Source organism: Sturnus vulgaris, chromosome 12 (genome assembly GCF_052056855.1).
Source record: "Sturnus vulgaris isolate bStuVul1 chromosome 12, bStuVul1.hap1, whole genome shotgun sequence".
Taxonomy (NCBI): Eukaryota; Metazoa; Chordata; class Aves; order Passeriformes; family Sturnidae; genus Sturnus; species Sturnus vulgaris.
The window spans coordinates 20,727,526-20,752,563 of NC_142254.1; the positions used below are offsets into that span (position 1 = coordinate 20,727,526).

The 25,038-nt window shown below is 62.1% G+C and overlaps 1 protein-coding gene and 1 long non-coding RNA gene across 2 annotated transcripts; one reads left to right on the top strand and one right to left on the bottom strand.

Moving 5' to 3' along the window:
- Positions 1–608: 608 nt before the first annotated feature.
- Positions 609–6,457, top strand: LOC106852109 (B-cadherin-like). The gene is made up of 15 exons (XM_014874523.2): positions 609–751; positions 2,417–2,613; positions 2,688–2,798; positions 2,918–3,073; positions 3,156–3,300; positions 3,413–3,588; positions 3,674–3,802; positions 3,883–4,068; positions 4,178–4,422; positions 4,508–4,650; positions 4,974–5,198; positions 5,291–5,509; positions 5,602–5,732; positions 5,810–5,953; positions 6,027–6,457. Exons 1-15 carry the CDS (start codon positions 613–615, stop codon positions 6,237–6,239), a joined length of 2,559 nt encoding a protein of 852 aa, XP_014730009.2. The 5' UTR covers positions 609–612; the 3' UTR covers positions 6,240–6,457.
- Positions 6,415–24,809, bottom strand: LOC148222428 (uncharacterized). Its single transcript, XR_015806368.1, has 16 exons — positions 23,749–24,809; positions 22,563–23,598; positions 21,377–22,412; positions 20,191–21,226; positions 19,003–20,040; positions 17,817–18,852; positions 16,631–17,666; positions 15,444–16,481; positions 14,256–15,293; positions 13,070–14,105; positions 11,880–12,919; positions 10,694–11,729; positions 9,508–10,543; positions 8,322–9,357; positions 7,136–8,171; positions 6,415–6,985 (listed from the first exon to the last, which is right to left on the bottom strand). It is a non-coding gene; the product is annotated as an uncharacterized LOC148222428 (long non-coding RNA).
- Between the last annotated feature and the right edge of the window lie 229 nt (positions 24,810–25,038).

Here is a 25,038-nt window from a genome sequence, read left to right on the forward strand (position 1 = left end):
GGGAGGTGCCCCACGAGTAACTGGGGGTGACCAGGGGTTAACGGGGAGTATCGCAGATTGCCGAGGGTTGCCAGGGCGTTCCAAGAGGTTACCAAGAAGTGCCCCAGGGTTTCCGGGAGGTATTATGGATTCACAGGAGGATTTCAGAGGGGTGCCGGGTGTTCCCGGAGGGTATTGAAGGTTCCAGTATTGGGCGGTGCCCGAGGGGTACCAGGCTCTGCCTGGATTTGACGGGTGGGTGCCTGGGAGATAACATGGGGTACTGGGGATTGCCGCGAAGTTCCAGGGGAATACTGGAGTTGCCCGGGTGGTATCGGGGTGTTGTATCGGGGGCTGTCGGAGGTTTCCAGAGGGGTACCACGGTGTAACGGGGATTGCCGGGGGTGTTGTAGGGGCTGAACCCCTGGTGGGAGCGTCGGGGGATAATGGAAGCGTTCAGGGCCTTACTGGGGGATGCCTGGGGCGTGCCGGGGGCGCTCTCCGGGGCAGGGCGGTACCTGCGCGGCCGCCGCCTCACCTGGGGCGTTGCGGGGCGGGACGGGAAGGACGGGGCGGGGCGCGGCAGGCGGCGACCGGAGCGGCGGCGGCGGCGGCAGCAGCAACGGACGGGCCATGCGGGGGGAGCGCTCCGGGCTCTGCCCGCGCTCCATCTTCATCCTCCTCCTCTCCCCGCTCCTGCCGGCGGCCGCCCTGTCCCCAGACCCGCCGTGCGTCCTCCCGGGGCTGCGCCGCGGGCCGCTCCCCGCACCAGGTAACTCGCACTGTCGGGGCGAGGCGGCACAGAAACCCCCGGAGCACCTCGAGGACGGGCTGGGGCCGCGATCGGGACCGAGATAGGGACTCCGAGCACTGGGGGTTGGCAGGGCCTCCCTCACTGCCGGCATCAGGATCTCTTTGCCCCCGGGGCTGGGGCCGCTGCTTTTCGGGAGGACTTCGCGGTGCCCGCCCCGGCTGTGGGGCTGCGCCTGGGGATGCCTGCGCTCCTGTGGTCTAGGTCTGTGCTTCACCCCCGGCTGTGGGACTTTGCCATAGGGCTGGCTGTGCCCCACGGAGCTGGCGGTGTCCGTCTGATCTCACGGGGCTGGTGGCCGTGTGACTGTGATGCCAGTGCCTTTGGCCCAGCCGTGGGGCGCCCGCAGCGAGCAGGGCTGGGTCCCCGCAGGGTGGGTTGCCGGAGCCGGGCTGGCATTGGAGCTGGTTCTCCGGCCGTGGGGTGCGGGCTTTGGCTGGCCCGAGGCTGGGCAGGGTCTTGCTGCTGCCAGCTCTTGGCCCGCTGCCGGCCCGGGCCCGTTGCCCTCTTCGCTCGGCGGGTCCCGGGAGACTGGGGCTGCCCGGGAACGCGGCCGGAGCCAGCACTCGTCTAATGGCCGCGGGAGCACTAAAAGCTCTCCTTGGCGGTAAATGCCAGGGAGAGGCCTCGACCTCCGCCTGCTGTGGACACCACATCCCGTTTCCATCAGCTAAGCCTGCCAGGACTGGAGGTGGGTGCTGCCAGGCCCTTTCTGTGGGCTCACGCTGGGGTCTGGCCGTGTCCCTGCGGCGCCCCTCCGTGGGAAGCACATGGCCCCAGCACCGCCCGTGCGGCTCCACCTTGGCACCCAGCGGGCATGGTGCCCTGCCTCCATGGAGGGACCCCCGAGGACATAGTGGGGTACTCTCTGTGCCGCCTGGCCCTGCGGTGGGAACAGCAACCCGTGCCACAGCTGGGGAGCGGGACTGGGGGATTCCTCGGGCTCCTTGTGCCCCGCTTGCCAAGGTGATTGATGCCCCTCCAGCCCCAGTGAAGTCTCTTATCGCGGCCATCGCGACTGGAAGGGGCCCCGGTACTGCCCTCAGGGCACGGTTGCTGCTCCCCACATGGCCCCACCGTCGCCACTGGGCTCGCTCCCTCCGGTGTGGAGCAGCCATGGGGCACAGCTCTCCCTGGCCCATTCCACGCCTTCCGCAGCCCCCCAGCCCCGCTCTGGGCCGCTCGGCCGCCCGGAGCTGGCTCAGCTCCGCTAATCCCCTAATCCTTCCCCCGGGGGGTGCGGAGCCCGGGCTGTGTCCAGCACGAGGGATGCAGCGTGGGAGGCGGGGGGAGGGAGATTCAGTGCCCAATAATCTGGCCACGGGGGGTTGGGAGCCCCGAGGGGGTGACACACCGGGAGGGGGCTGGGGCAGGGCTCTGGCCGCCGAGGAATTTCCCATCATCTGTGAAACAAAGCCGAAACTTCCACCGAAACTTCCACCGCGCTCCCGTACGGCGCCCGGTGTTCCCTGCCCCGCTCCTGGTGTCCTCTTCCCCCTCTTCTACCGTCCCCTGCCTCACTTCCCCTCGCGACTCTGGGGCGTTGCAGGGTCCTGGAGCTGATGGTTGTGGCTGGGGGGTGCCGGGGGAGAGGTCCCCACATCCCGTGACCCCTCATCCTCGCAGGAAACTCCCGAGGCTGCGCGGGGCCACACAGGACGGAGAAGCCCGATGTAGGGCTGCGGGAGGACGGGGGCCCCGTGCGGCTACCGCGGGTGGGCAGGGCACTCGCCGTACCCCCCCGAGATGCTGGTGCCCCATGGTATGCAGCTGGCCAGCCAGATCCTGCCTCAGTTCCCGCAGAGAGCAGGCGCTACCCGCAGGTAATGCTGCACCCCATATCCCCCACCCTCTGCTCCCCCAGCTGGCTGTACCCTCACTCACTTCCGTGCCACAGGAGCTGCCCAGGGCTCACACTGGTCTCAGGAGGCAGAAGAGGGACTGGGTGATTCCCCCCATCAAGGTTCCTGAAAATGAGAGGGGTCCCTTTCCCAAGAAACTGGTTCAGGTATGAGGCTGATCTTTCTGGGCATGGAGGTGGTTGCTGGGGGTGCATCCCCACTGCATCGGGGCAGGGTACGCTGGGGGGATGCTGACCCCATCCCCTTGGTCTGTGTCTCCTCCCAGATCAAATCCAACCGGGACAGAGACACCAAGATCTTCTACAGCATCACAGGGCAGGGAGCAGATGCCCCCCCCGAGGGTATCTTCACCATTGAGAAGGAGTCAGGTTGGATGAAAGTGACGAAGCCGTTAGACCGTGAGCACATCGACAAGTACCACGTAGGTCCTTGCCTGGGGGACACCGGGGGATGGTGGGGTGCTCTGCCACTCACTCTCCCCCCACTCACACCCCACCCCGCAGCTCTTCTCCCATGCCGTGTCTGAAAATGGGAAGCCAGTGGAGGAACCGATGGAGATCATCGTGACAGTGACAGACCAGAATGACAACAAGCCCCAGTTCACACAGGAGGTGTTCAGGGGCTCGGTGCTAGAGGGAGCTCTGCCAGGTAGGACCCTGGGCCTTGGGGAAGCTCTGCATCCCAACATCCATGTTCCTTGGGCACAGCCCTGGCACTGACCATCCCAGCATCCTACTTAACTGCACATTAACATCCTCAGGCACCTCCATCATGCAGGTGACAGCCACGGATGCAGATGATGCTGTGGAGAGCTACAATGGTGTCATCGCCTACTCCATCCTCAGCCAGGAGCCACGGGAGCCCCATCCCCAAATGTTCACTATCAACCGGGCCACTGGCACCCTCGGTGTGATTGCCAGTGGCCTCGACCGGGAGGTGGGCTCTTCAGCACCGTGGGGCAGGGGTCCCAGCCCCAAGCAGGGGCTGACAGAGTGTCTCTATGTCTGTCTGTCCTCAACAGCGTGTACGGGAGTACACACTGACAGTGCAGGCAGCCGACCTGGATGGTGAAGGACTGACTACTACAGCGCTGGCCGTGATCGAGATTGCTGATGTCAATGACAATGCCCCTGAGTTTGACCCCAAAATGGTAATGTGGGGGCCCGTAGGGGGTGTGACCCTCCTTGGTGCCGGCTGTCCTGTGGTGCTGATGGTGCCCCTGACCCACAGTATGAGGCGGCCGTGCCAGAGAACGTGGCTGGGCGGGAGGTTGCCCGGCTGGCTGTCACTGACCTGGACGAGCCTGGCACGCCGGCCTGGCGAGCCGTGTACACCATCCTGCGCGGCAATGACGACGGTGCCTTTGCCATCACCACTGACCCTGCCAGCAACGAGGGCATCCTCCGCACTGCCAAGGTCTGTGTCACCCCATGTGCCATTCTACCTCTGACCCATGTACGCCATCGGTGCCCACAGTAGGGTCCTGCGTGTCCCACTCTCACTGCCTGTGTCTCCCCCATCCCAGGGTCTGGACTACGAGGCCAAGCAGCAGTTTGTGCTCCACGTGGCAGTGGCCAACGAGGTCCCCTTTGTCGTGAAGCTGCCGATGGCCACGGCTACAGTGACAGTCACTGTGGAAGATGTCAATGAGGCCCCAGTGTTTGTGCCTCCAGTGCAGCTGGCCACGGTGTCAGAGGATGTGCCCCCAGGGCAGACCCTCACCGCCTGCACAGCCAAGGACCCTGACAAGGCACAGGGCCAGAGGATCAAGTGAGCAGGGACAGGATTGCAGTGCAGGTCTGGGGGGGGTCTGTGCTGTCCCTGGCTGCAGCACCAGCTCCCCTATGGCCCCCAGGTACCTAGTGGGGCACGACCCTGCAGGCTGGCTGGCTGTGCACCCCGAGAACGGACTGGTGACCGCAAGAGACCACCTGGACCGAGAGTCCCCCTTCGTCAAGAACAGCACCTACATGGCCATGCTGTTGGCAGTGGATGATGGTGAGGGACATGAAAGGGCCCTTGTTCCCCCTCCCTCGTGAGGGCCACGTGCTGCCATCACCAGGAAAAACATCCCAGCTGCAGCATGGAGCAGTGCGGAGGCTGCCTGGCCCCACCCCTGCCCGGGGCACCCCAGCCCCGTGAGGATCCTGGGTTTGGGACTACCCCCTCTAGCATCAATCCTTGCTGTTCCCACAAGAGAGTCTCGGTCACTGGGAAAGTCTCGGTTTTTAGGCGCCCCCAGTCTCCAAGCCTGCTCAGTCACCCATATCCCCATGAGAGTCCTGGGTTTGGGGTCCTCCCTCCAGCATTGTCCCCACCAGGCTCACCACCGGCAACGGGCACGGGCACGCTACTCCTCACTCTGCTCGATGTGAACGACAACGGCCCCGAGGCTGAGCCACGGGACATCACTGTGTGCCAGCGCAGCCCCCAGCCCCAGCTCCTCACCATCACCGACAGGGACCTGCCCCCCAACACGGGCCCCTTCCGTGCCGAGCTCACCCATGGCTCAGGGGACAGCTGGACTGTCGAAGTGGGGGACACAGGTATTACAGTGGGGCTCAACATAATGTGAGGGGGATCCTCAGCCACGGCTGCATTCCTGGTGCATCATCTGTGAACCCCCAATCTCACACAGGTGACACAGTGACACTGCAGCTGGCAGCACCGCTGGAGCCAGACACCTACAGCGTGTACCTGCGGCTCCTGGACCAGCCAGGCAGAGCCCAAGTGACCATTGTCACTGCACAGGTCTGCGCGTGCGAGGGGATGGCACAGGGTTGTCCCCAGAGACCCCAGCCTGTCACGGCCCTGCCCTATGTCCTCGCCATCCTGGGCGCGCTACTGGCCCTGCTGCGTGAGTGGGGATTCTGGGGCTGTGGGGATACCTCTGCCGTGGGCACATGCTGGGGGACGCATGTATCTGCTGATGGCACTCTTTCCCCCCAGTCATCCTGCTGCTGCTGCTGCTCTTCATGAGGAGGAGGAAGACGACGAAGGAACCACTGCTGCTGCCCGAAGATGACACAAGGGACAACATCTTCTACTACGGAGAGGAGGGTGGTGGCGAGGAGGACCAGGTGGGTGAGGGGATCAGGGGGCTGGTGACAAAGTGGGCAACCTGACTCTACTCCTTGCCATGTGTGTGTCCCCCCAGAATTATGACCTGCGGCAGCTGCACAGGGGGCTGGATGCCCGGCCTGAGGTGATTCGAAATGACGTGGCCCCCACCCTCCTGCCAGCCCCCCAGTACCTGCCCCGCCCCGCCAACCCCGACGACATTGGCACCTTCATCGACGAGGTGAGTCTTGACCTGGAGAGCCCAGGGGGTGACAGCACAGAGGATTCAGGTACTGACCCCTCTGCCCCCCCAGAACCTGAAGGCGGCCGACACGGACCCCACAGCCCCTCCGTACGACTCGCTGCTGGTGTTCGACTACGAGGGCAGTGGCTCCGAGGCCACCTCGCTCAGCTCCCTCAACTCCTCTGCCTCCGACGGCGACCAGGACTACGACTACCTCAACGAATGGGGCGGCCGCTTCCGCAAGCTGGCCGAGCTCTATGGCGGCGGCGATGAGGACGATTAGGGACCCCCAGCCTGCTGCTGCCCCTGCCTTACTGCTGCTTTTGTGCCTTGGGGGTTCCGCATGCTGTGCCCCGCACCCCAGTGCAACCCCCACCACCACTTTGCCTGCGTTTTTCTCGTTATTATCTATTTTTTGAGGTATGGAATGATGGAGTGTAATGCTGCAGACAAGGGGATGGGAGCTGGGTCAGTTTTAATAAAGGATTTGGTTTTTTTAGATGTTCCAGGCTCTGTATAATTTCGTACTCTAAATATTGGCACTGCCCCCAGCCCTTTTCAATCTTCCCTGCTGCAGTATAGAACTCAGAGCATATCTGCACTGTCACACATGCAGGGGAGGTGCCCATGCCCAGTCCTCGGGATGTCCTGGTCCCCAATACAGACTGACAGTCATAAGCAAGGCACTGACGGACAATGGATCCTTCATGGGAGTAACATTTATGGCACTGGGAAATCCCAGTGCTAAATCCCTACTGCCCTCGACAACTAGAGTCCAGCTACTCTCAGAGTGCCAACCCGGCCATGAAGGTGCCCATCACACTCTTAGGATCAATCTGTGCCCTGGAAAGGCCAGGGATGCCATTTGCCCAGAGGGTCTCACGTGCCACCTCTTGGCCTTGAAGCCGCTGCTCCTCCTGGTGTCTCTTGCCTCGCCGCTTGCACTCTTGATCTCGAAGCAGCTGCTCCTCTTGCTGGCTCTTGTCTCGCTGTCCCTCACCAGGTCTCTTCTTTCTCCCCTGATGGCTTCTGCCACGGAAGGAGGACAGGAGGACACAGTTACACCACAGAGGCTCCACATGCAGCAACTCAAGGCAGGTGACACCCAAGAGCCTCACTGGCAGGTCTGCAAACCCCACGCCCCCCCCCACCAAACTCTCCAAACTCAGGCTGTCTCACCTTGGCTTCGAATGTCGAAGGCCCAAACACGGTGGGAGCAAGGCCCTCTGGGCAAATGAAGCTGGGCATGGCAAGCAGTGGCCAAAGAGGCTGCAGCTGCTGCCTACTCTGAGTGCAGGACAGGCAGCCCCGCAGCACGGGCACACACCCAGGCCCTGGCTACAGGCGGGTCCCTGTGCCCACGCTGCCACTAAGCGGCTTTGCTCTGTCCTCAGGAGCAAGGGGCCGGCCAGGGCCCTGTCTCTGCCTGCGCTGTGGCAGAGCCCCCCTGGCTGAGTCACAGAGCGCTCCTCATTCTCTCCTGGCAGCTCTAACCTACTCTGCTCTCTTCCTAAGGGACACACTAAGGGACACACACACACACACTGCCTCACTTACATGGCCATGACAAGGGAACACACAAGGGCAAGGTGCCAGGAGAGAGAGCAAGCCTCTGTCCACACAGCCTGTGGGGGCTCTGCCTCCGCTGGGCAGGAGACCAGAGCTTCAGGCCTGCCCCAGGGGGGCTGCAGGAACGGCCTTCAGGGCTGGCCAAGGCACAAAAGGCTGTGACTTGCCCTGAGTACAGGGTGTCACGCTGGCCAGGGTCACAAAGCCATGGGCCACGGGCAAAAGGCCCTGCCCTGCTTACAGGGTGGCCTGGGGGAGCCCCTTAGGCTGCACAGCCTGGGGCTCTCACCCTCCTTTTACAGGGTCGCCCCGCTCTCCAGCCACCTAAACATGCACCAATGACAAAAGGCCAACGGCAGCAAAGCAAAGACCCAGCCCTGCTTACAGGGCGGTCGCCCAGCTCAAGTGGACTCAGGGCACCCTGAAGGTGCCCATCACACTCTTAGGATCAATCTGTGCCCTGGAAAGGCCAGGGATGCCATTTGCCCAGAGGGTCTCACGTGCCACCTCTTGGCCTTGAAGCCGCTGCTCCTCCTGGTGTCTCTTGCCTCGCCGCTTGCACTCTTGATCTCGAAGCAGCTGCTCCTCTCGCTGGCTCTTGTCTCGCTGTCCCTCACCAGGTCTCTTCTTTCTCCCCTGATGGCTTCTGCCACGGAAGGAGGACAGGAGGACACAGTTACACCACAGAGGCTCCACATGCAGCAACTCAAGGCAGGTGACACCCAAGAGCCTCACTGGCAGATCTGCAAACCCCACGCCCCCCCCCACCAAACTCTCCAAACTCAGGCTGTCTCACCTTGGCTTCGAATGTCGAAGGCCCAAACACGGTGGGAGCAAGGCCCTCTGGGCAAATGAAGCTGGGCATGGCAAGCAGTGGCCAAAGAGGCTGCAGCTGCTGCCTACTCTGAGTGCAGGACAGGCAGCCCCGCAGCACGGGCACACACCCAGGCCCTGGCTACAGGCGGGTCCCTGTGCCCACGCTGCCACTAAGCGGCTTTGCTCTGTCCTCAGGAGCAAGGGGCCGGCCAGGGCCCTGTCTCTGCCTGCGCTGTGGCAGGGCACCCCTGGCTGAGTCACAGAGCGCTCCTCATTCTCTCCTGGCAGCTCTAACCTACTCTGCTCTCTTCCTAAGGGACACACTAAGGGACACACACACACACACTGCCTCACTTACATGGCCATGACAAGGGAACACACAAGGGCAAGGTGCCAGGAGAGAGAGCAAGCCTCTGTCCACACAGCCTGTGGGGGCTCTGCCTCCGCTGGGCAGGAGACCAGAGCTTCAGGCCTGCCCCAGGGGGGCTGCAGGAACGGCCTTCAGGGCTGGCCAAGGCACAAAAGGCTGTGACTTGCCCTGAGTACAGGGTGTCACGCTGGCCAGGGTCACAAAGCCATGGGCCACGGGCAAAAGGCCCTGCCCTGCTTACAGGGTGGCCTGGGGGAGCCCCTTAGGCTGCACAGCCTGGGGCTCTCACCCTCCTTTTACAGGGTCGCCCCGCTCTCCAGCCACCTAAACATGCACCAATGACAAAAGGCCAACGGCAGCAAAGCAAAGACCCAGCCCTGCTTACAGGGCGGTCGCCCAGCTCAAGTGGACTCAGGGCACCCTGAAGGTGCCCATCACACTCTTAGGATCAATCTGTGCCCTGGAAAGGCCAGGGATGCCATTTGCCCAGAGGGTCTCACGTGCCACCTCTTGGCCTTGAAGCCGCTGCTCCTCCTGGTGTCTCTTGCCTCGCCGCTTGCACTCTTGATCTCGAAGCAGCTGCTCCTCTCGCTGGCTCTTGTCTCGCTGTCCCTCACCAGGTCTCTTCTTTCTCCCCTGATGGCTTCTGCCACGGAAGGAGGACAGGAGGACACAGTTACACCACAGAGGCTCCACATGCAGCAACTCAAGGCAGGTGACACCCAAGAGCCTCACTGGCAGATCTGCAAACCCCACGCCCCCCCCCACCAAACTCTCCAAACTCAGGCTGTCTCACCTTGGCTTCGAATGTCGAAGGCCCAAACACGGTGGGAGCAAGGCCCTCTGGGCAAATGAAGCTGGGCATGGCAAGCAGTGGCCAAAGAGGCTGCAGCTGCTGCCTACTCTGAGTGCAGGACAGGCAGCCCCGCAGCACGGGCACACACCCAGGCCCTGGCTACAGGCGGGTCCCTGTGCCCACGCTGCCACTAAGCGGCTTTGCTCTGTCCTCAGGAGCAAGGGGCCGGCCAGGGCCCTGTCTCTGCCTGCGCTGTGGCAGGGCACCCCTGGCTGAGTCACAGAGCGCTCCTCATTCTCTCCTGGCAGCTCTAACCTACTCTGCTCTCTTCCTAAGGGACACACTAAGGGACACACACACACACACTGCCTCACTTACATGGCCATGACAAGGGAACACACAAGGGCAAGGTGCCAGGAGAGAGAGCAAGCCTCTGTCCACACAGCCTGTGGGGGCTCTGCCTCCGCTGGGCAGGAGACCAGAGCTTCAGGCCTGCCCCAGGGGGGCTGCAGGAACGGCCTTCAGGGCTGGCCAAGGCACAAAAGGCTGTGACTTGCCCTGAGTACAGGGTGTCACGCTGGCCAGGGTCACAAAGCCATGGGCCACGGGCAAAAGGCCCTGCCCTGCTTACAGGGTGGCCTGGGGGAGCCCCTTAGGCTGCACAGCCTGGGGCTCTCACCCTCCTTTTACAGGGTCGCCCCGCTCTCCAGCCACCTAAACATGCACCAATGACAAAAGGCCAACGGCAGCAAAGCAAAGACCCAGCCCTGCTTACAGGGCGGTCGCCCAGCTCAAGTGGACTCAGGGCACCCTGAAGGTGCCCATCACACTCTTAGGATCAATCTGTGCCCTGGAAAGGCCAGGGATGCCATTTGCCCAGAGGGTCTCACGTGCCACCTCTTGGCCTTGAAGCCGCTGCTCCTCCTGGTGTCTCTTGCCTCGCCGCTTGCACTCTTGATCTCGAAGCAGCTGCTCCTCTCGCTGGCTCTTGTCTCGCTGTCCCTCACCAGGTCTCTTCTTTCTCCCCTGATGGCTTCTGCCACGGAAGGAGGACAGGAGGACACAGTTACACCACAGAGGCTCCACATGCAGCAACTCAAGGCAGGTGACACCCAAGAGCCTCACTGGCAGATCTGCAAACCCCACGCCCCCCCCCACCAAACTCTCCAAACTCAGGCTGTCTCACCTTGGCTTCGAATGTCGAAGGCCCAAACACGGTGGGAGCAAGGCCCTCTGGGCAAATGAAGCTGGGCATGGCAAGCAGTGGCCAAAGAGGCTGCAGCTGCTGCCTACTCTGAGTGCAGGACAGGCAGCCCCGCAGCACGGGCACACACCCAGGCCCTGGCTACAGGCGGGTCCCTGTGCCCACGCTGCCACTAAGCGGCTTTGCTCTGTCCTCAGGAGCAAGGGGCCGGCCAGGGCCCTGTCTCTGCCTGCGCTGTGGCAGGGCACCCCTGGCTGAGTCACAGAGCGCTCCTCATTCTCTCCTGGCAGCTCTAACCTACTCTGCTCTCTTCCTAAGGGACACACTAAGGGACACACACACACACACTGCCTCACTTACATGGCCATGACAAGGGAACACACAAGGGCAAGGTGCCAGGAGAGAGAGCAAGCCTCTGTCCACACAGCCTGTGGGGGCTCTGCCTCCGCTGGGCAGGAGACCAGAGCTTCAGGCCTGCCCCAGGGGGGCTGCAGGAACGGCCTTCAGGGCTGGCCAAGGCACAAAAGGCTGTGACTTGCCCTGAGTACAGGGTGTCACGCTGGCCAGGGTCACAAAGCCATGGGCCACGGGCAAAAGGCCCTGCCCTGCTTACAGGGTGGCCTGGGGGAGCCCCTTAGGCTGCACAGCCTGGGGCTCTCACCCTCCTTTTACAGGGTCGCCCCGCTCTCCAGCCACCTAAACATGCACCAATGACAAAAGGCCAACGGCAGCAAAGCAAAGACCCAGCCCTGCTTACAGGGCGGTCGCCCAGCTCAAGTGGACTCAGGGCACCCTGAAGGTGCCCATCACACTCTTAGGATCAATCTGTGCCCTGGAAAGGCCAGGGATGCCATTTGCCCAGAGGGTCTCACGTGCCACCTCTTGGCCTTGAAGCCGCTGCTCCTCCTGGTGTCTCTTGCCTCGCCGCTTGCACTCTTGATCTCGAAGCAGCTGCTCCTCTCGCTGGCTCTTGTCTCGCTGTCCCTCACCAGGTCTCTTCTTTCTCCCCTGATGGCTTCTGCCACGGAAGGAGGACAGGAGGACACAGTTACACCACAGAGGCTCCACATGCAGCAACTCAAGGCAGGTGACACCCAAGAGCCTCACAGGCAGGTCTGCAAACCCCACGCCCCCCTCCACCAAACTCTCCAAACTCAGGCTGTCTCACCTTGGCTTCGAATGTCGAAGGCCCAAACACGGTGGGAGCAAGGCCCTCTGGGCAAATGAAGCTGGGCATGGCAAGCAGTGGCCAAAGAGGCTGCAGCTGCTGCCTACTCTGAGTGCAGGACAGGCAGCCCCGCAGCACGGGCACACACCCAGGCCCTGGCTACAGGCGGGTCCCTGTGCCCACGCTGCCACTAAGCGGCTTTGCTCTGTCCTCAGGAGCAAGGGGCCGGCCAGGGCCCTGTCTCTGCCTGCGCTGTGGCAGAGCCCCCCTGGCTGAGTCACAGAGCGCTCCTCATTCTCTCCTGGCAGCTCTAACCTACTCTGCTCTCTTCCTAAGGGACACACTAAGGGACACACACACACACACACACTGCCTCACTTACATGGCCATGACAAGGGAACACACAAGGGCAAGGTGTCAGGAGAGAGAGCAAGCCTCTGTCCACACAGCCTGTGGGGGCTCTGCCTCCGCTGGGCAGGAGACCAGAGCTTCAGGCCTGCCCCAGGGGGGCTGCAGGGACGGCCTTCAGGGCTGGCCAAGGCACAAAAGGCTGTGACTTGCCCTGAGTACAGGGTGTCACGCTGGCCAGGGTCACAAAGCCATGGGCCACGGGCAAAAGGCCCTGCCCTGCTTACAGGGTGGCCTGGGGGAGCCCCTTAGGCTGCACAGCCTGGGGCTCTCACCCTCCTTTTACAGGGTCGCCCCGCTCTCCAGCCACCTAAACATGCACCAATGACAAAAGGCCAACGGCAGCAAAGCAAAGACCCAGCCCTGCTTACAGGGCGGTCGCCCAGCTCAAGTGGACTCAGGGCACCCTGAAGGTGCCCATCACATTCTTAGGATCAATCTGTGCCCTGGAAAGGCCAGGGATGCCATTTGCCCAGAGGGTCTCACGTGCCACCTCTTGGCCTTGAAGCCGCTGCTCCTCCTGGTGTCTCTTGCCTCGCCGCTTGCACTCTTGATCTCGAAGCAGCTGCTCCTCTTGCTGGCTCTTGTCTCGCTGTCCCTCACCAGGTCTCTTCTTTCTCCCCTGATGGCTTCTGCCACGGAAGGAGGACAGGAGGACACAGTTACACCACAGAGGCTCCACATACAGCAACTCAAGGCAGGTGACACCCAAGAGCCTCACAGGCAGGTCTGCAAACCCCACGCCCCCCCCCACCAAACTCTCCAAACTCAGGCTGTCTCACCTTGGCTTCGAATGTCGAAGGCCCAAACACGGTGGGAGCAAGGCCCTCTGGGCAAATGAAGCTGGGCATGGCAAGCAGTGGCCAAAGAGGCTGCAGCTGCTGCCTACTCTGAGTGCAGGACAGGCAGCCCCGCAGCACGGGCACACACCCAGGCCCTGGCTACAGGCGGGTCCCTGTGCCCACGCTGCCACTAAGCGGCTTTGCTCTGTCCTCAGGAGCAAGGGGCCGGCCAGGGCCCTGTCTCTGCCTGCGCTGTGGCAGGGCACCCCTGGCTGAGTCACAGAGCGCTCCTCATTCTCTCCTGGCAGCTCTAACCTACTCTGCTCTCTTCCTAAGGGACACACTAAGGGACACACACACACACACTGCCTCACTTACATGGCCATGACAAGGGAACACACAAGGGCAAGGTGCCAGGAGAGAGAGCAAGCCTCTGTGCACACAGCCTGTGGGGGCTCTGCCTCCGCTGGGCAGGAGACCAGAGCTTCAGGCCTGCCCCAGGGGGGCTGCAGGGACGGCCTTCAGGGCTGGCCAAGGCACAAAAGGCTGTGACTTGCCCTGAGTACAGGGTGTCACGCTGGCCAGGGTCACAAAGCCATGGGCCACGGGCAAAAGGCCCTGCCCTGCTTACAGGGTGGCCTGGGGGAGCCCCTTAGGCTGCACAGCCTGGGGCTCTCACCCTCCTTTTACAGGGTCGCCCCGCTCTCCAGCCACCTAAACATGCACCAATGACAAAAGGCCAACGGCAGCAAAGCAAAGACCCAGCCCTGCTTACAGGGCGGTCGCCCAGCTCAAGTGGACTCAGGGCACCCTGAAGGTGCCCATCACATTCTTAGGATCAATCTGTGCCCTGGAAAGGCCAGGGATGCCATTTGCCCAGAGGGTCTCACGTGCCACCTCTTGGCCTTGAAGCCGCTGCTCCTCCTGGTGTCTCTTGCCTCGCCGCTTGCACTCTTGATCTCGAAGCAGCTGCTCCTCTTGCTGGCTCTTGTCTCGCTGTCCCTCACCAGGTCTCTTCTTTCTCCCCTGATGGCTTCTGCCACGGAAGGAGGACAGGAGGACACAGTTACACCACAGAGGCTCCACATACAGCAACTCAAGGCAGGTGACACCCAAGAGCCTCACAGGCAGGTCTGCAAACCCCACGCCCCCCCCCACCAAACTCTCCAAACTCAGGCTGTCTCACCTTGGCTTCGAATGTCGAAGGCCCAAACACGGTGGGAGCAAGGCCCTCTGGGCAAATGAAGCTGGGCATGGCAAGCAGTGGCCAAAGAGGCTGCAGCTGCTGCCTACTCTGAGTGCAGGACAGGCAGCCCCGCAGCACGGGCACACACCCAGGCCCTGGCTACAGGCGGGTCCCTGTGCCCACGCTGCCACTAAGCGGCTTTGCTCTGTCCTCAGGAGCAAGGGGCCGGCCAGGGCCCTGTCTCTGCCTGCGCTGTGGCAGGGCACCCCTGGCTGAGTCACAGAGCGCTCCTCATTCTCTCCTGGCAGCTCTAACCTACTCTGCTCTCTTCCTAAGGGACACACTAAGGGACACACACACACACACACTGCCTCACTTACATGGCCATGACAAGGGAACACACAAGGGCAAGGTGCCAGGAGAGAGAGCAAGCCTCTGTCCACACAGCCTGTGGGGGCTCTGCCTCCGCTGGGCAGGAGACCAGAGCTTCAGGCCTGCCCCAGGGGGGCTGCAGGGACGGCCTTCAGGGCTGGCCAAGGCACAAAAGGCTGTGACTTGCCCTGAGTACAGGGTGTCACGCTGGCCAGGGTCACAAAGCCATGGGCCACGGGCAAAAGGCCCTGCCCTGCTTACAGGGTGGCCTGGGGGAGCCCCTTAGGCTGCACAGCCTGGGGCTCTCACCCTCCTTTTACAGGGTCGCCCCGCTCTCCAGCCACCTAAACATGCACCAATGACAAAAGGCCAACGGCAGCAAAGCAAAGACCCAGCCCTGCTTACAGGGCGGTCGCCCAGCTCAAGTGGACTCAGGGCACCCTGAAGGTGCCCATCACACTCTTAGGATCAATCTGTGCCCTGGAAAGGCCAGGGATGCCATTTGCCCAGAGGGTCTCACGTGCCACCTCTTGGCCTTGAAGCCGCTGCTCCTCCTGGTGTCTCTTGCCTCGCCGCTTGCACTCTTGATCTCGAAGCAGCTGCTCCTCTTGCTGGCTCTTGTCTCGCTGTCCCTCACCAGGTCTCTTCTTTCTCCCCTGATGGCTTCTGCCACGGAAGGAGGACAGGAGGACACAGTTACACCACAGAGGCTCCACATGCAGCAACTCAAGGCAGGTGACACCCAAGAGCCTCACTGGCAGATCTGCAAACCCCACGCCCCCCCCCACCAAACTCTCCAAACTCAGGCTGTCTCACCTTGGCTTCGAATGTCGAAGGCCCAAACACGGTGGGAGCAAGGCCCTCTGGGCAAATGAAGCTGGGCATGGCAAGCAGTGGCCAAAGAGGCTGCAGCTGCTGCCTACTCTGAGTGCAGGACAGGCAGCCCCGCAGCACGGGCACACACCCAGGCCCTGGCTACAGGCGGGTCCCTGTGCCCACGCTGCCACTAAGCGGCTTTGCTCTGTCCTCAGGAGCAAGGGGCCGGCCAGGGCCCTGTCTCTGCCTGCGCTGTGGCAGAGCCCCCCTGGCTGAGTCACAGAGCGCTCCTCATTCTCTCCTGGCAGCTCTAACCTACTCTGCTCTCTTCCTAAGGGACACACTAAGGGACACACACACACACACACTGCCTCACTTACATGGCCATGACAAGGGAACACACAAGGGCAAGGTGCCAGGAGAGAGAGCAAGCCTCTGTCCACACAGCCTGTGGGGGCTCTGCCTCCGCTGGGCAGGAGACCAGAGCTTCAGGCCTGCCCCAGGGGGGCTGCAGGGACGGCCTTCAGGGCTGGCCAAGGCACAAAAGGCTGTGACTTGCCCTGAGTACAGGGTGTCACGCTGGCCAGGGTCACAAAGCCATGGGCCACGGGCAAAAGGCCCTGCCCTGCTTACAGGGTGGCCTGGGGGAGCCCCTTAGGCTGCACAGCCTGGGGCTCTCACCCTCCTTTTACAGGGTCGCCCCGCTCTCCAGCCACCTAAACATGCACCAATGACAAAAGGCCAACGGCAGCAAAGCAAAGACCCAGCCCTGCTTACAGGGCGGTCGCCCAGCTCAAGTGGACTCAGGGCACCCTGAAGGTGCCCATCACATTCTTAGGATCAATCTGTGCCCTGGAAAGGCCAGGGATGCCATTTGCCCAGAGGGTCTCACGTGCCACCTCTTGGCCTTGAAGCCGCTGCTCCTCCTGGTGTCTCTTGCCTCGCCGCTTGCACTCTTGATCTCGAAGCAGCTGCTCCTCTTGCTGGCTCTTGTCTCGCTGTCCCTCACCAGGTCTCTTCTTTCTCCCCTGATGGCTTCTGCCACGGAAGGAGGACAGGAGGACACAGTTACACCACAGAGGCTCCACATACAGCAACTCAAGGCAGGTGACACCCAAGAGCCTCACAGGCAGGTCTGCAAACCCCACGCCCCCCCCACCAAACTCTCCAAACTCAGGCTGTCTCACCTTGGCTTCGAATGTCGAAGGCCCAAACACGGTGGGAGCAAGGCCCTCTGGGCAAATGAAGCTGGGCATGGCAAGCAGTGGCCAAAGAGGCTGCAGCTGCTGCCTACTCTGAGTGCAGGACAGGCAGCCCCGCAGCACGGGCACACACCCAGGCCCTGGCTACAGGCGGGTCCCTGTGCCCACGCTGCCACTAAGCGGCTTTGCTCTGTCCTCAGGAGCAAGGGGCCGGCCAGGGCCCTGTCTCTGCCTGCGCTGTGGCAGAGCCCCCCTGGCTGAGTCACAGAGCGCTCCTCATTCTCTCCTGGCAGCTCTAACCTACTCTGCTCTCTTCCTAAGGGACACACTAAGGGACACACACACACACACTGCCTCACTTACATGGCCATGACAAGGGAACACACAAGGGCAAGGTGCCAGGAGAGAGAGCAAGCCTCTGTCCACACAGCCTGTGGGGGCTCTGCCTCCGCTGGGCAGGAGACCAGAGCTTCAGGCCTGCCCCAGGGGGGCTGCAGGAACGGCCTTCAGGGCTGGCCAAGGCACAAAAGGCTGTGACTTGCCCTGAGTACAGGGTGTCACGCTGGCCAGGGTCACAAAGCCATGGGCCACGGGCAAAAGGCCCTGCCCTGCTTACAGGGTGGCCTGGGGGAGCCCCTTAGGCTGCACAGCCTGGGGCTCTCACCCTCCTTTTACAGGGTCGCCCCGCTCTCCAGCCACCTAAACATGCACCAATGACAAAAGGCCAACGGCAGCAAAGCAAAGACCCAGCCCTGCTTACAGGGCGGTCGCCCAGCTCAAGTGGACTCAGGGCACCCTGAAGGTGCCCATCACACTCTTAGGATCAATCTGTGCCCTGGAAAGGCCAGGGATGCCATTTGCCCAGAGGGTCTCACGTGCCACCTCTTGGCCTTGAAGCCGCTGCTCCTCCTGGTGTCTCTTGCCTCGCCGCTTGCACTCTTGATCTCGAAGCAGCTGCTCCTCTCGCTGGCTCTTGTCTCGCTGTCCCTCACCAGGTCTCTTCTTTCTCCCCTGATGGCTTCTGCCACGGAAGGAGGACAGGAGGACACAGTTACACCACAGAGGCTCCACATGCAGCAACTCAAGGCAGGTGACACCCAAGAGCCTCACTGGCAGATCTGCAAACCCCACGCCCCCCCCCACCAAACTCTCCAAACTCAGGCTGTCTCACCTTGGCTTCGAATGTCGAAGGCCCAAACACGGTGGGAGCAAGGCCCTCTGGGCAAATGAAGCTGGGCATGGCAAGCAGTGGCCAAAGAGGCTGCAGCTGCTGCCTACTCTGAGTGCAGGACAGGCAGCCCCGCAGCACGGGCACACACCCAGGCCCTGGCTACAGGCGGGTCCCTGTGCCCACGCTGCCACTAAGCGGCTTTGCTCTGTCCTCAGGAGCAAGGGGCCGGCCAGGGCCCTGTCTCTGCCTGCGCTGTGGCAGGGCACCCCTGGCTGAGTCACAGAGCGCTCCTCATTCTCTCCTGGCAGCTCTAACCTACTCTGCTCTCTTCCTAAGGGACACACTAAGGGACACACACACACACACTGCCTCACTTACATGGCCATGACAAGGGAACACACAAGGGCAAGGTGCCAGGAGAGAGAGCAAGCCTCTGTCCACACAGCCTGTGGGGGCTCTGCCTCCGCTGGGCAGGAGACCAGAGCTTCAGGCCTGCCCCAGGGGGGCTGCAGGAACGGCCTTCAGGGCTGGCCAAGGCACAAAAGGCTGTGACTTGCCCTGAGTACAGGGTGTCACGCTGGCCAGGGTCACAAAGCCATGGGCCACGGGCAAAAGGCCCTGCCCTGCTTACAGGGTGGCCTGGGGGAGCCCCTTAGGCTGCACAGCCTGGGGCTCTCACCCTCCTTTTACAGGGTCGCCCCGCTCTCCAGCCACCTAAACATGCACCAATGACAAAAGGCCAACGGCAGCAAAGCAAAGACCCAGCCCTGCTTACAGGGCGGTCGCCCAGCTCAAGTGGACTCAGGGCACCCTGAAGGTGCCCATCACATTCTTAGGATCAATCTGTGCCCTGGAAAGGCCAGGGATGCCATTTGCCCAGAGGGTCTCACGTGCCACCTCTTGGCCTTGAAGCCGCTGCTCCTCCTGGTGTCTCTTGCCTCGCCGCTTGCACTCTTGATCTCGAAGCAGCTGCTCCTCTTGCTGGCTCTTGTCTCGCTGTCCCTCACCAGGTCTCTTCTTTCTCCCCTGATGGCTTCTGCCACGGAAGGAGGACAGGAGGACACAGTTACACCACAGAGGCTCCACATACAGCAACTCAAGGCAGGTGACACCCAAGAGCCTCACAGGCAGGTCTGCAAACCCCACGCCCCCCCCCACCAAACTCTCCAAACTCAGGCTGTCTCACCTTGGCTTCGAATGTCGAAGGCCCAAACACGGTGGGAGCAAGGCCCTCTGGGCAAATGAAGCTGGGCATGGCAAGCAGTGGCCAAAGAGGCTGCAGCTGCTGCCTACTCTGAGTGCAGGACAGGCAGCCCCGCAGCACGGGCACACACCCAGGCCCTGGCTACAGGCGGGTCCCTGTGCCCACGCTGCCACTAAGCGGCTTTGCTCTGTCCTCAGGAGCAAGGGGCCGGCCAGGGCCCTGTCTCTGCCTGCGCTGTGGCAGGGCACCCCTGGCTGAGTCACAGAGCGCTCCTCATTCTCTCCTGGCAGCTCTAACCTACTCTGCTCTCTTCCTAAGGGACACACTAAGGGACACACACACACACACACTGCCTCACTTACATGGCCATGACAAGGGAACACACAAGGGCAAGGTGCCAGGAGAGAGAGCAAGCCTCTGTCCACACAGCCTGTGGGGGCTCTGCCTCCGCTGGGCAGGAGACCAGAGCTTCAGGCCTGCCCCAGGGGGGCTGCAGGGACGGCCTTCAGGGCTGGCCAAGGCACAAAAGGCTGTGACTTGCCCTGAGTACAGGGTGTCACGCTGGCCAGGGTCACAAAGCCATGGGCCACGGGCAAAAGGCCCTGCCCTGCTTACAGGGTGGCCTGGGGGAGCCCCTTAGGCTGCACAGCCTGGGGCTCTCACCCTCCTTTTACAGGGTCGCCCCGCTCTCCAGCCACCTAAACATGCACCAATGACAAAAGGCCAACGGCAGCAAAGCAAAGACCCAGCCCTGCTTACAGGGCGGTCGCCCAGCTCAAGTGGACTCAGGGCACCCTGAAGGTGCCCATCACACTCTTAGGATCAATCTGTGCCCTGGAAAGGCCAGGGATGCCATTTGCCCAGAGGGTCTCACGTGCCACCTCTTGGCCTTGAAGCCGCTGCTCCTCCTGGTGTCTCTTGCCTCGCCGCTTGCACTCTTGATCTCGAAGCAGCTGCTCCTCTTGCTGGCTCTTGTCTCGCTGTCCCTCACCAGGTCTCTTCTTTCTCCCCTGATGGCTTCTGCCACGGAAGGAGGACAGGAGGACACAGTTACACCACAGAGGCTCCACATGCAGCAACTCAAGGCAGGTGACACCCAAGAGCCTCACAGGCAGGTCTGCAAACCCCACGCCCCCCTCCACCAAACTCTCCAAACTCAGGCTGTCTCACCTTGGCTTCGAATGTCGAAGGCCCAAACACGGTGGGAGCAAGGCCCTCTGGGCAAATGAAGCTGGGCATGGCAAGCAGTGGCCAAAGAGGCTGCAGCTGCTGCCTACTCTGAGTGCAGGACAGGCAGCCCCGCAGCACGGGCACACACCCAGGCCCTGGCTACAGGCGGGTCCCTGTGCCCACGCTGCCACTAAGCGGCTTTGCTCTGTCCTCAGGAGCAAGGGGCCGGCCAGGGCCCTGTCTCTGCCTGCGCTGTGGCAGAGCCCCCCTGGCTGAGTCACAGAGCGCTCCTCATTCTCTCCTGGCAGCTCTAACCTACTCTGCTCTCTTCCTAAGGGACACACTAAGGGACACACACACACACACTGCCTCACTTACATGGCCATGACAAGGGAACACACAAGGGCAAGGTGCCAGGAGAGAGAGCAAGCCTCTGTCCACACAGCCTGTGGGGGCTCTGCCTCCGCTGGGCAGGAGACCAGAGCTTCAGGCCTGCCCCAGGGGGGCTGCAGGGACGGCCTTCAGGGCTGGCCAAGGCACAAAAGGCTGTGACTTGCCCTGAGTACAGGGTGTCACGCTGGCCAGGGTCACAAAGCCATGGGCCACGGGCAAAAGGCCCTGCCCTGCTTACAGGGTGGCCTGGGGGAGCCCCTTAGGCTGCACAGCCTGGGGCTCTCACCCTCCTTTTACAGGGTCGCCCCGCTCTCCAGCCACCTAAACATGCACCAATGACAAAAGGCCAACGGCAGCAAAGCAAAGACCCAGCCCTGCTTACAGGGCGGTCGCCCAGCTCAAGTGGACTCAGGGCACCCTGAAGGTGCCCATCACACTCTTAGGATCAATCTGTGCCCTGGAAAGGCCAGGGATGCCATTTGCCCAGAGGGTCTCACGTGCCACCTCTTGGCCTTGAAGCCGCTGCTCCTCCTGGTGTCTCTTGCCTCGCCGCTTGCACTCTTGATCTCGAAGCAGCTGCTCCTCTCGCTGGCTCTTGTCTCGCTGTCCCTCACCAGGTCTCTTCTTTCTCCCCTGATGGCTTCTGCCACGGAAGGAGGACAGGAGGACACAGTTACACCACAGAGGCTCCACATGCAGCAACTCAAGGCAGGTGACACCCAAGAGCCTCACTGGCAGATCTGCAAACCCCACGCCCCCCCCCACCAAACTCTCCAAACTCAGGCTGTCTCACCTTGGCTTCGAATGTCGAAGGCCCAAACACGGTGGGAGCAAGGCCCTCTGGGCAAATGAAGCTGGGCATGGCAAGCAGTGGCCAAAGAGGCTGCAGCTGCTGCCTACTCTGAGTGCAGGACAGGCAGCCCCGCAGCACGGGCACACACCCAGGCCCTGGCTACAGGCGGGTCCCTGTGCCCACGCTGCCACTAAGCGGCTTTGCTCTGTCCTCAGGAGCAAGGGGCCGGCCAGGGCCCTGTCTCTGCCTGCGCTGTGGCAGGGCACCCCTGGCTGAGTCACAGAGCGCTCCTCATTCTCTCCTGGCAGCTCTAACCTACTCTGCTCTCTTCCTAAGGGACACACTAAGGGACACACACACACACACTGCCTCACTTACATGGCCATGACAAGGGAACACACAAGGGCAAGGTGCCAGGAGAGAGAGCAAGCCTCTGTCCACACAGCCTGTGGGGGCTCTGCCTCCGCTGGGCAGGAGACCAGAGCTTCAGGCCTGCCCCAGGGGGGCTGCAGGAACGGCCTTCAGGGCTGGCCAAGGCACAAAAGGCTGTGACTTGCCCTGAGTACAGGGTGTCACGCTGGCCAGGGTCACAAAGCCATGGGCCACGGGCAAAAGGCCCTGCCCTGCTTACAGGGTGGCCTGGGGGAGCCCCTTAGGCTGCACAGCCTGGGGCTCTCACCCTCCTTTTACAGGGTCGCCCCGCTCTCCAGCCACCTAAACATGCACCAATGACAAAAGGCCAACGGCAGCAAAGCAAAGACCCAGCCCTGCTTACAGGGCGGTCGCCCAGCTCAAGTGGACTCAGGGCACCCTGAAGGTGCCCATCACACTCTTAGGATCAATCTGTGCCCTGGAAAGGCCAGGGATGCCATTTGCCCAGAGGGTCTCACGTGCCACCTCTTGGCCTTGAAGCCGCTGCTCCTCCTGGTGTCTCTTGCCTCGCCGCTTGCACTCTTGATCTCGAAGCAGCTGCTCCTCTCGCTGGCTCTTGTCTCGCTGTCCCTCACCAGGTCTCTTCTTTCTCCCCTGATGGCTTCTGCCACGGAAGGAGGACAGGAGGACACAGTTACACCACAGAGGCTCCACATGCAGCAACTCAAGGCAGGTGACACCCAAGAGCCTCACTGGCAGATCTGCAAACCCCACGCCCCCCCCCACCAAACTCTCCAAACTCAGGCTGTCTCACCTTGGCTTCGAATGTCGAAGGCCCAAACACGGTGGGAGCAAGGCCCTCTGGGCAAATGAAGCTGGGCATGGCAAGCAGTGGCCAAAGAGGCTGCAGCTGCTGCCTACTCTGAGTGCAGGACAGGCAGCCCCGCAGCACGGGCACACACCCAGGCCCTGGCTACAGGCGGGTCCCTGTGCCCACGCTGCCACTAAGCGGCTTTGCTCTGTCCTCAGGAGCAAGGGGCCGGCCAGGGCCCTGTCTCTGCCTGCGCTGTGGCAGGGCACCCCTGGCTGAGTCACAGAGCGCTCCTCATTCTCTCCTGGCAGCTCTAACCTACTCTGCTCTCTTCCTAAGGGACACACTAAGGGACACACACACACACACTGCCTCACTTACATGGCCATGACAAGGGAACACACAAGGGCAAGGTGCCAGGAGAGAGAGCAAGCCTCTGTCCACACAGCCTGTGGGGGCTCTGCCTCCGCTGGGCAGGAGACCAGAGCTTCAGGCCTGCCCCAGGGGGGCTGCAGGAACGGCCTTCAGGGCTGGCCAAGGCACAAAAGGCTGTGACTTGCCCTGAGTACAGGGTGTCACGCTGGCCAGGGTCACAAAGCCATGGGCCACGGGCAAAAGGCCCTGCCCTGCTTACAGGGTGGCCTGGGGGAGCCCCTTAGGCTGCACAGCCTGGGGCTCTCACCCTCCTTTTACAGGGTCGCCCCGCTCTCCAGCCACCTAAACATGCACCAATGACAAAAGGCCAACGGCAGCAAAGCAAAGACCCAGCCCTGCTTACAGGGCGGTCGCCCAGCTCAAGTGGACTCAGGGCACCCTGAAGGTGCCCATCACATTCTTAGGATCAATCTGTGCCCTGGAAAGGCCAGGGATGCCATTTGCCCAGAGGGTCTCACGTGCCACCTCTTGGCCTTGAAGCCGCTGCTCCTCCTGGTGTCTCTTGCCTCGCCGCTTGCACTCTTGATCTCGAAGCAGCTGCTCCTCTCGCTGGCTCTTGTCTCGCTGTCCCTCACCAGGTCTCTTCTTTCTCCCCTGATGGCTTCTGCCACGGAAGGAGGACAGGAGGACACAGTTACACCACAGAGGCTCCACATACAGCAACTCAAGGCAGGTGACACCCAAGAGCCTCACAGGCAGGTCTGCAAACCCCACGCCCCCCCCCACCAAACTCTCCAAACTCAGGCTGTCTCACCTTGGCTTCGAATGTCGAAGGCCCAAACACGGTGGGAGCAAGGCCCTCTGGGCAAATGAAGCTGGGCATGGCAAGCAGTGGCCAAAGAGGCTGCAGCTGCTGCCTACTCTGAGTGCAGGACAGGCAGCCCCGCAGCACGGGCACACACCCAGGCCCTGGCTACAGGCGGGTCCCTGTGCCCACGCTGCCACTAAGCGGCTTTGCTCTGTCCTCAGGAGCAAGGGGCCGGCCAGGGCCCTGTCTCTGCCTGCGCTGTGGCAGGGCACCCCTGGCTGAGTCACAGAGCGCTCCTCATTCTCTCCTGGCAGCTCTAACCTACTCTGCTCTCTTCCTAAGGGACACACTAAGGGACACACACACACACACACTGCCTCACTTACATGGCCATGACAAGGGAACACACAAGGGCAAGGTGCCAGGAGAGAGAGCAAGCCTCTGTCCACACAGCCTGTGGGGGCTCTGCCTCCGCTGGGCAGGAGACCAGAGCTTCAGGCCTGCCCCAGGGGGGCTGCAGGGACGGCCTTCAGGGCTGGCCAAGGCACAAAAGGCTGTGACTTGCCCTGAGTACAGGGTGTCACGCTGGCCAGGGTCACAAAGCCATGGGCCACGGGCAAAAGGCCCTGCCCTGCTTACAGGGTGGCCTGGGGGAGCCCCTTAGGCTGCACAGCCTGGGGCTCTCACCCTCCTTTTACAGGGTCGCCCCGCTCTCCAGCCACCTAAACATGCACCAATGACAAAAGGCCAACGGCAGCAAAGCAAAGACCCAGCCCTGCTTACAGGGCGGTCGCCCAGCTCAAGTGGACTCAGGGCACCCTGAAGGTGCCCATCACACTCTTAGGATCAATCTGTGCCCTGGAAAGGCCAGGGATGCCATTTGCCCAGAGGGTCTCACGTGCCACCTCTTGGCCTTGAAGCCGCTGCTCCTCCTGGTGTCTCTTGCCTCGCCGCTTGCACTCTTGATCTCGAAGCAGCTGCTCCTCTTGCTGGCTCTTGTCTCGCTGTCCCTCACCAGGTCTCTTCTTTCTCCCCTGATGGCTTCTGCCACGGAAGGAGGACAGGAGGACACAGTTACACCACAGAGGCTCCACATGCAGCAACTCAAGGCAGGTGACACCCTAGAGCCCCAGAGGCAGCTCTGTAAACCTCCACCACGGATCCCAGTCAACCTCGCCACAACCCAACTTTCCAAACTCAGCTTTTCCCTCAGCAACCCACTCTACTGCCTTCTGATGCCGCTGCCCAACACTCCTTCTCTCCTAATTTGTCCCACGTCCCCTACAACACCTTTTG

Excerpts from the sequence above, each read along its gene's own strand:
- LOC106852109 (XM_014874523.2), top strand. The coding sequence starts at position 613 with ATGCGGGGGGAGCGCTCCGGGCTCTGCCCGCGCTCCATCTTCATCCTC. Across the intron at positions 752-2,416 it reads CGGGCCGCTCCCCGCACCAG|GAAACTCCCGAGGCTGCGCG; the intron begins GTAACTCGCACT and ends TCATCCTCGCAG. Across the intron at positions 2,799-2,917 it reads TTCCCAAGAAACTGGTTCAG|ATCAAATCCAACCGGGACAG; the intron begins GTATGAGGCTGA and ends GTCTCCTCCCAG.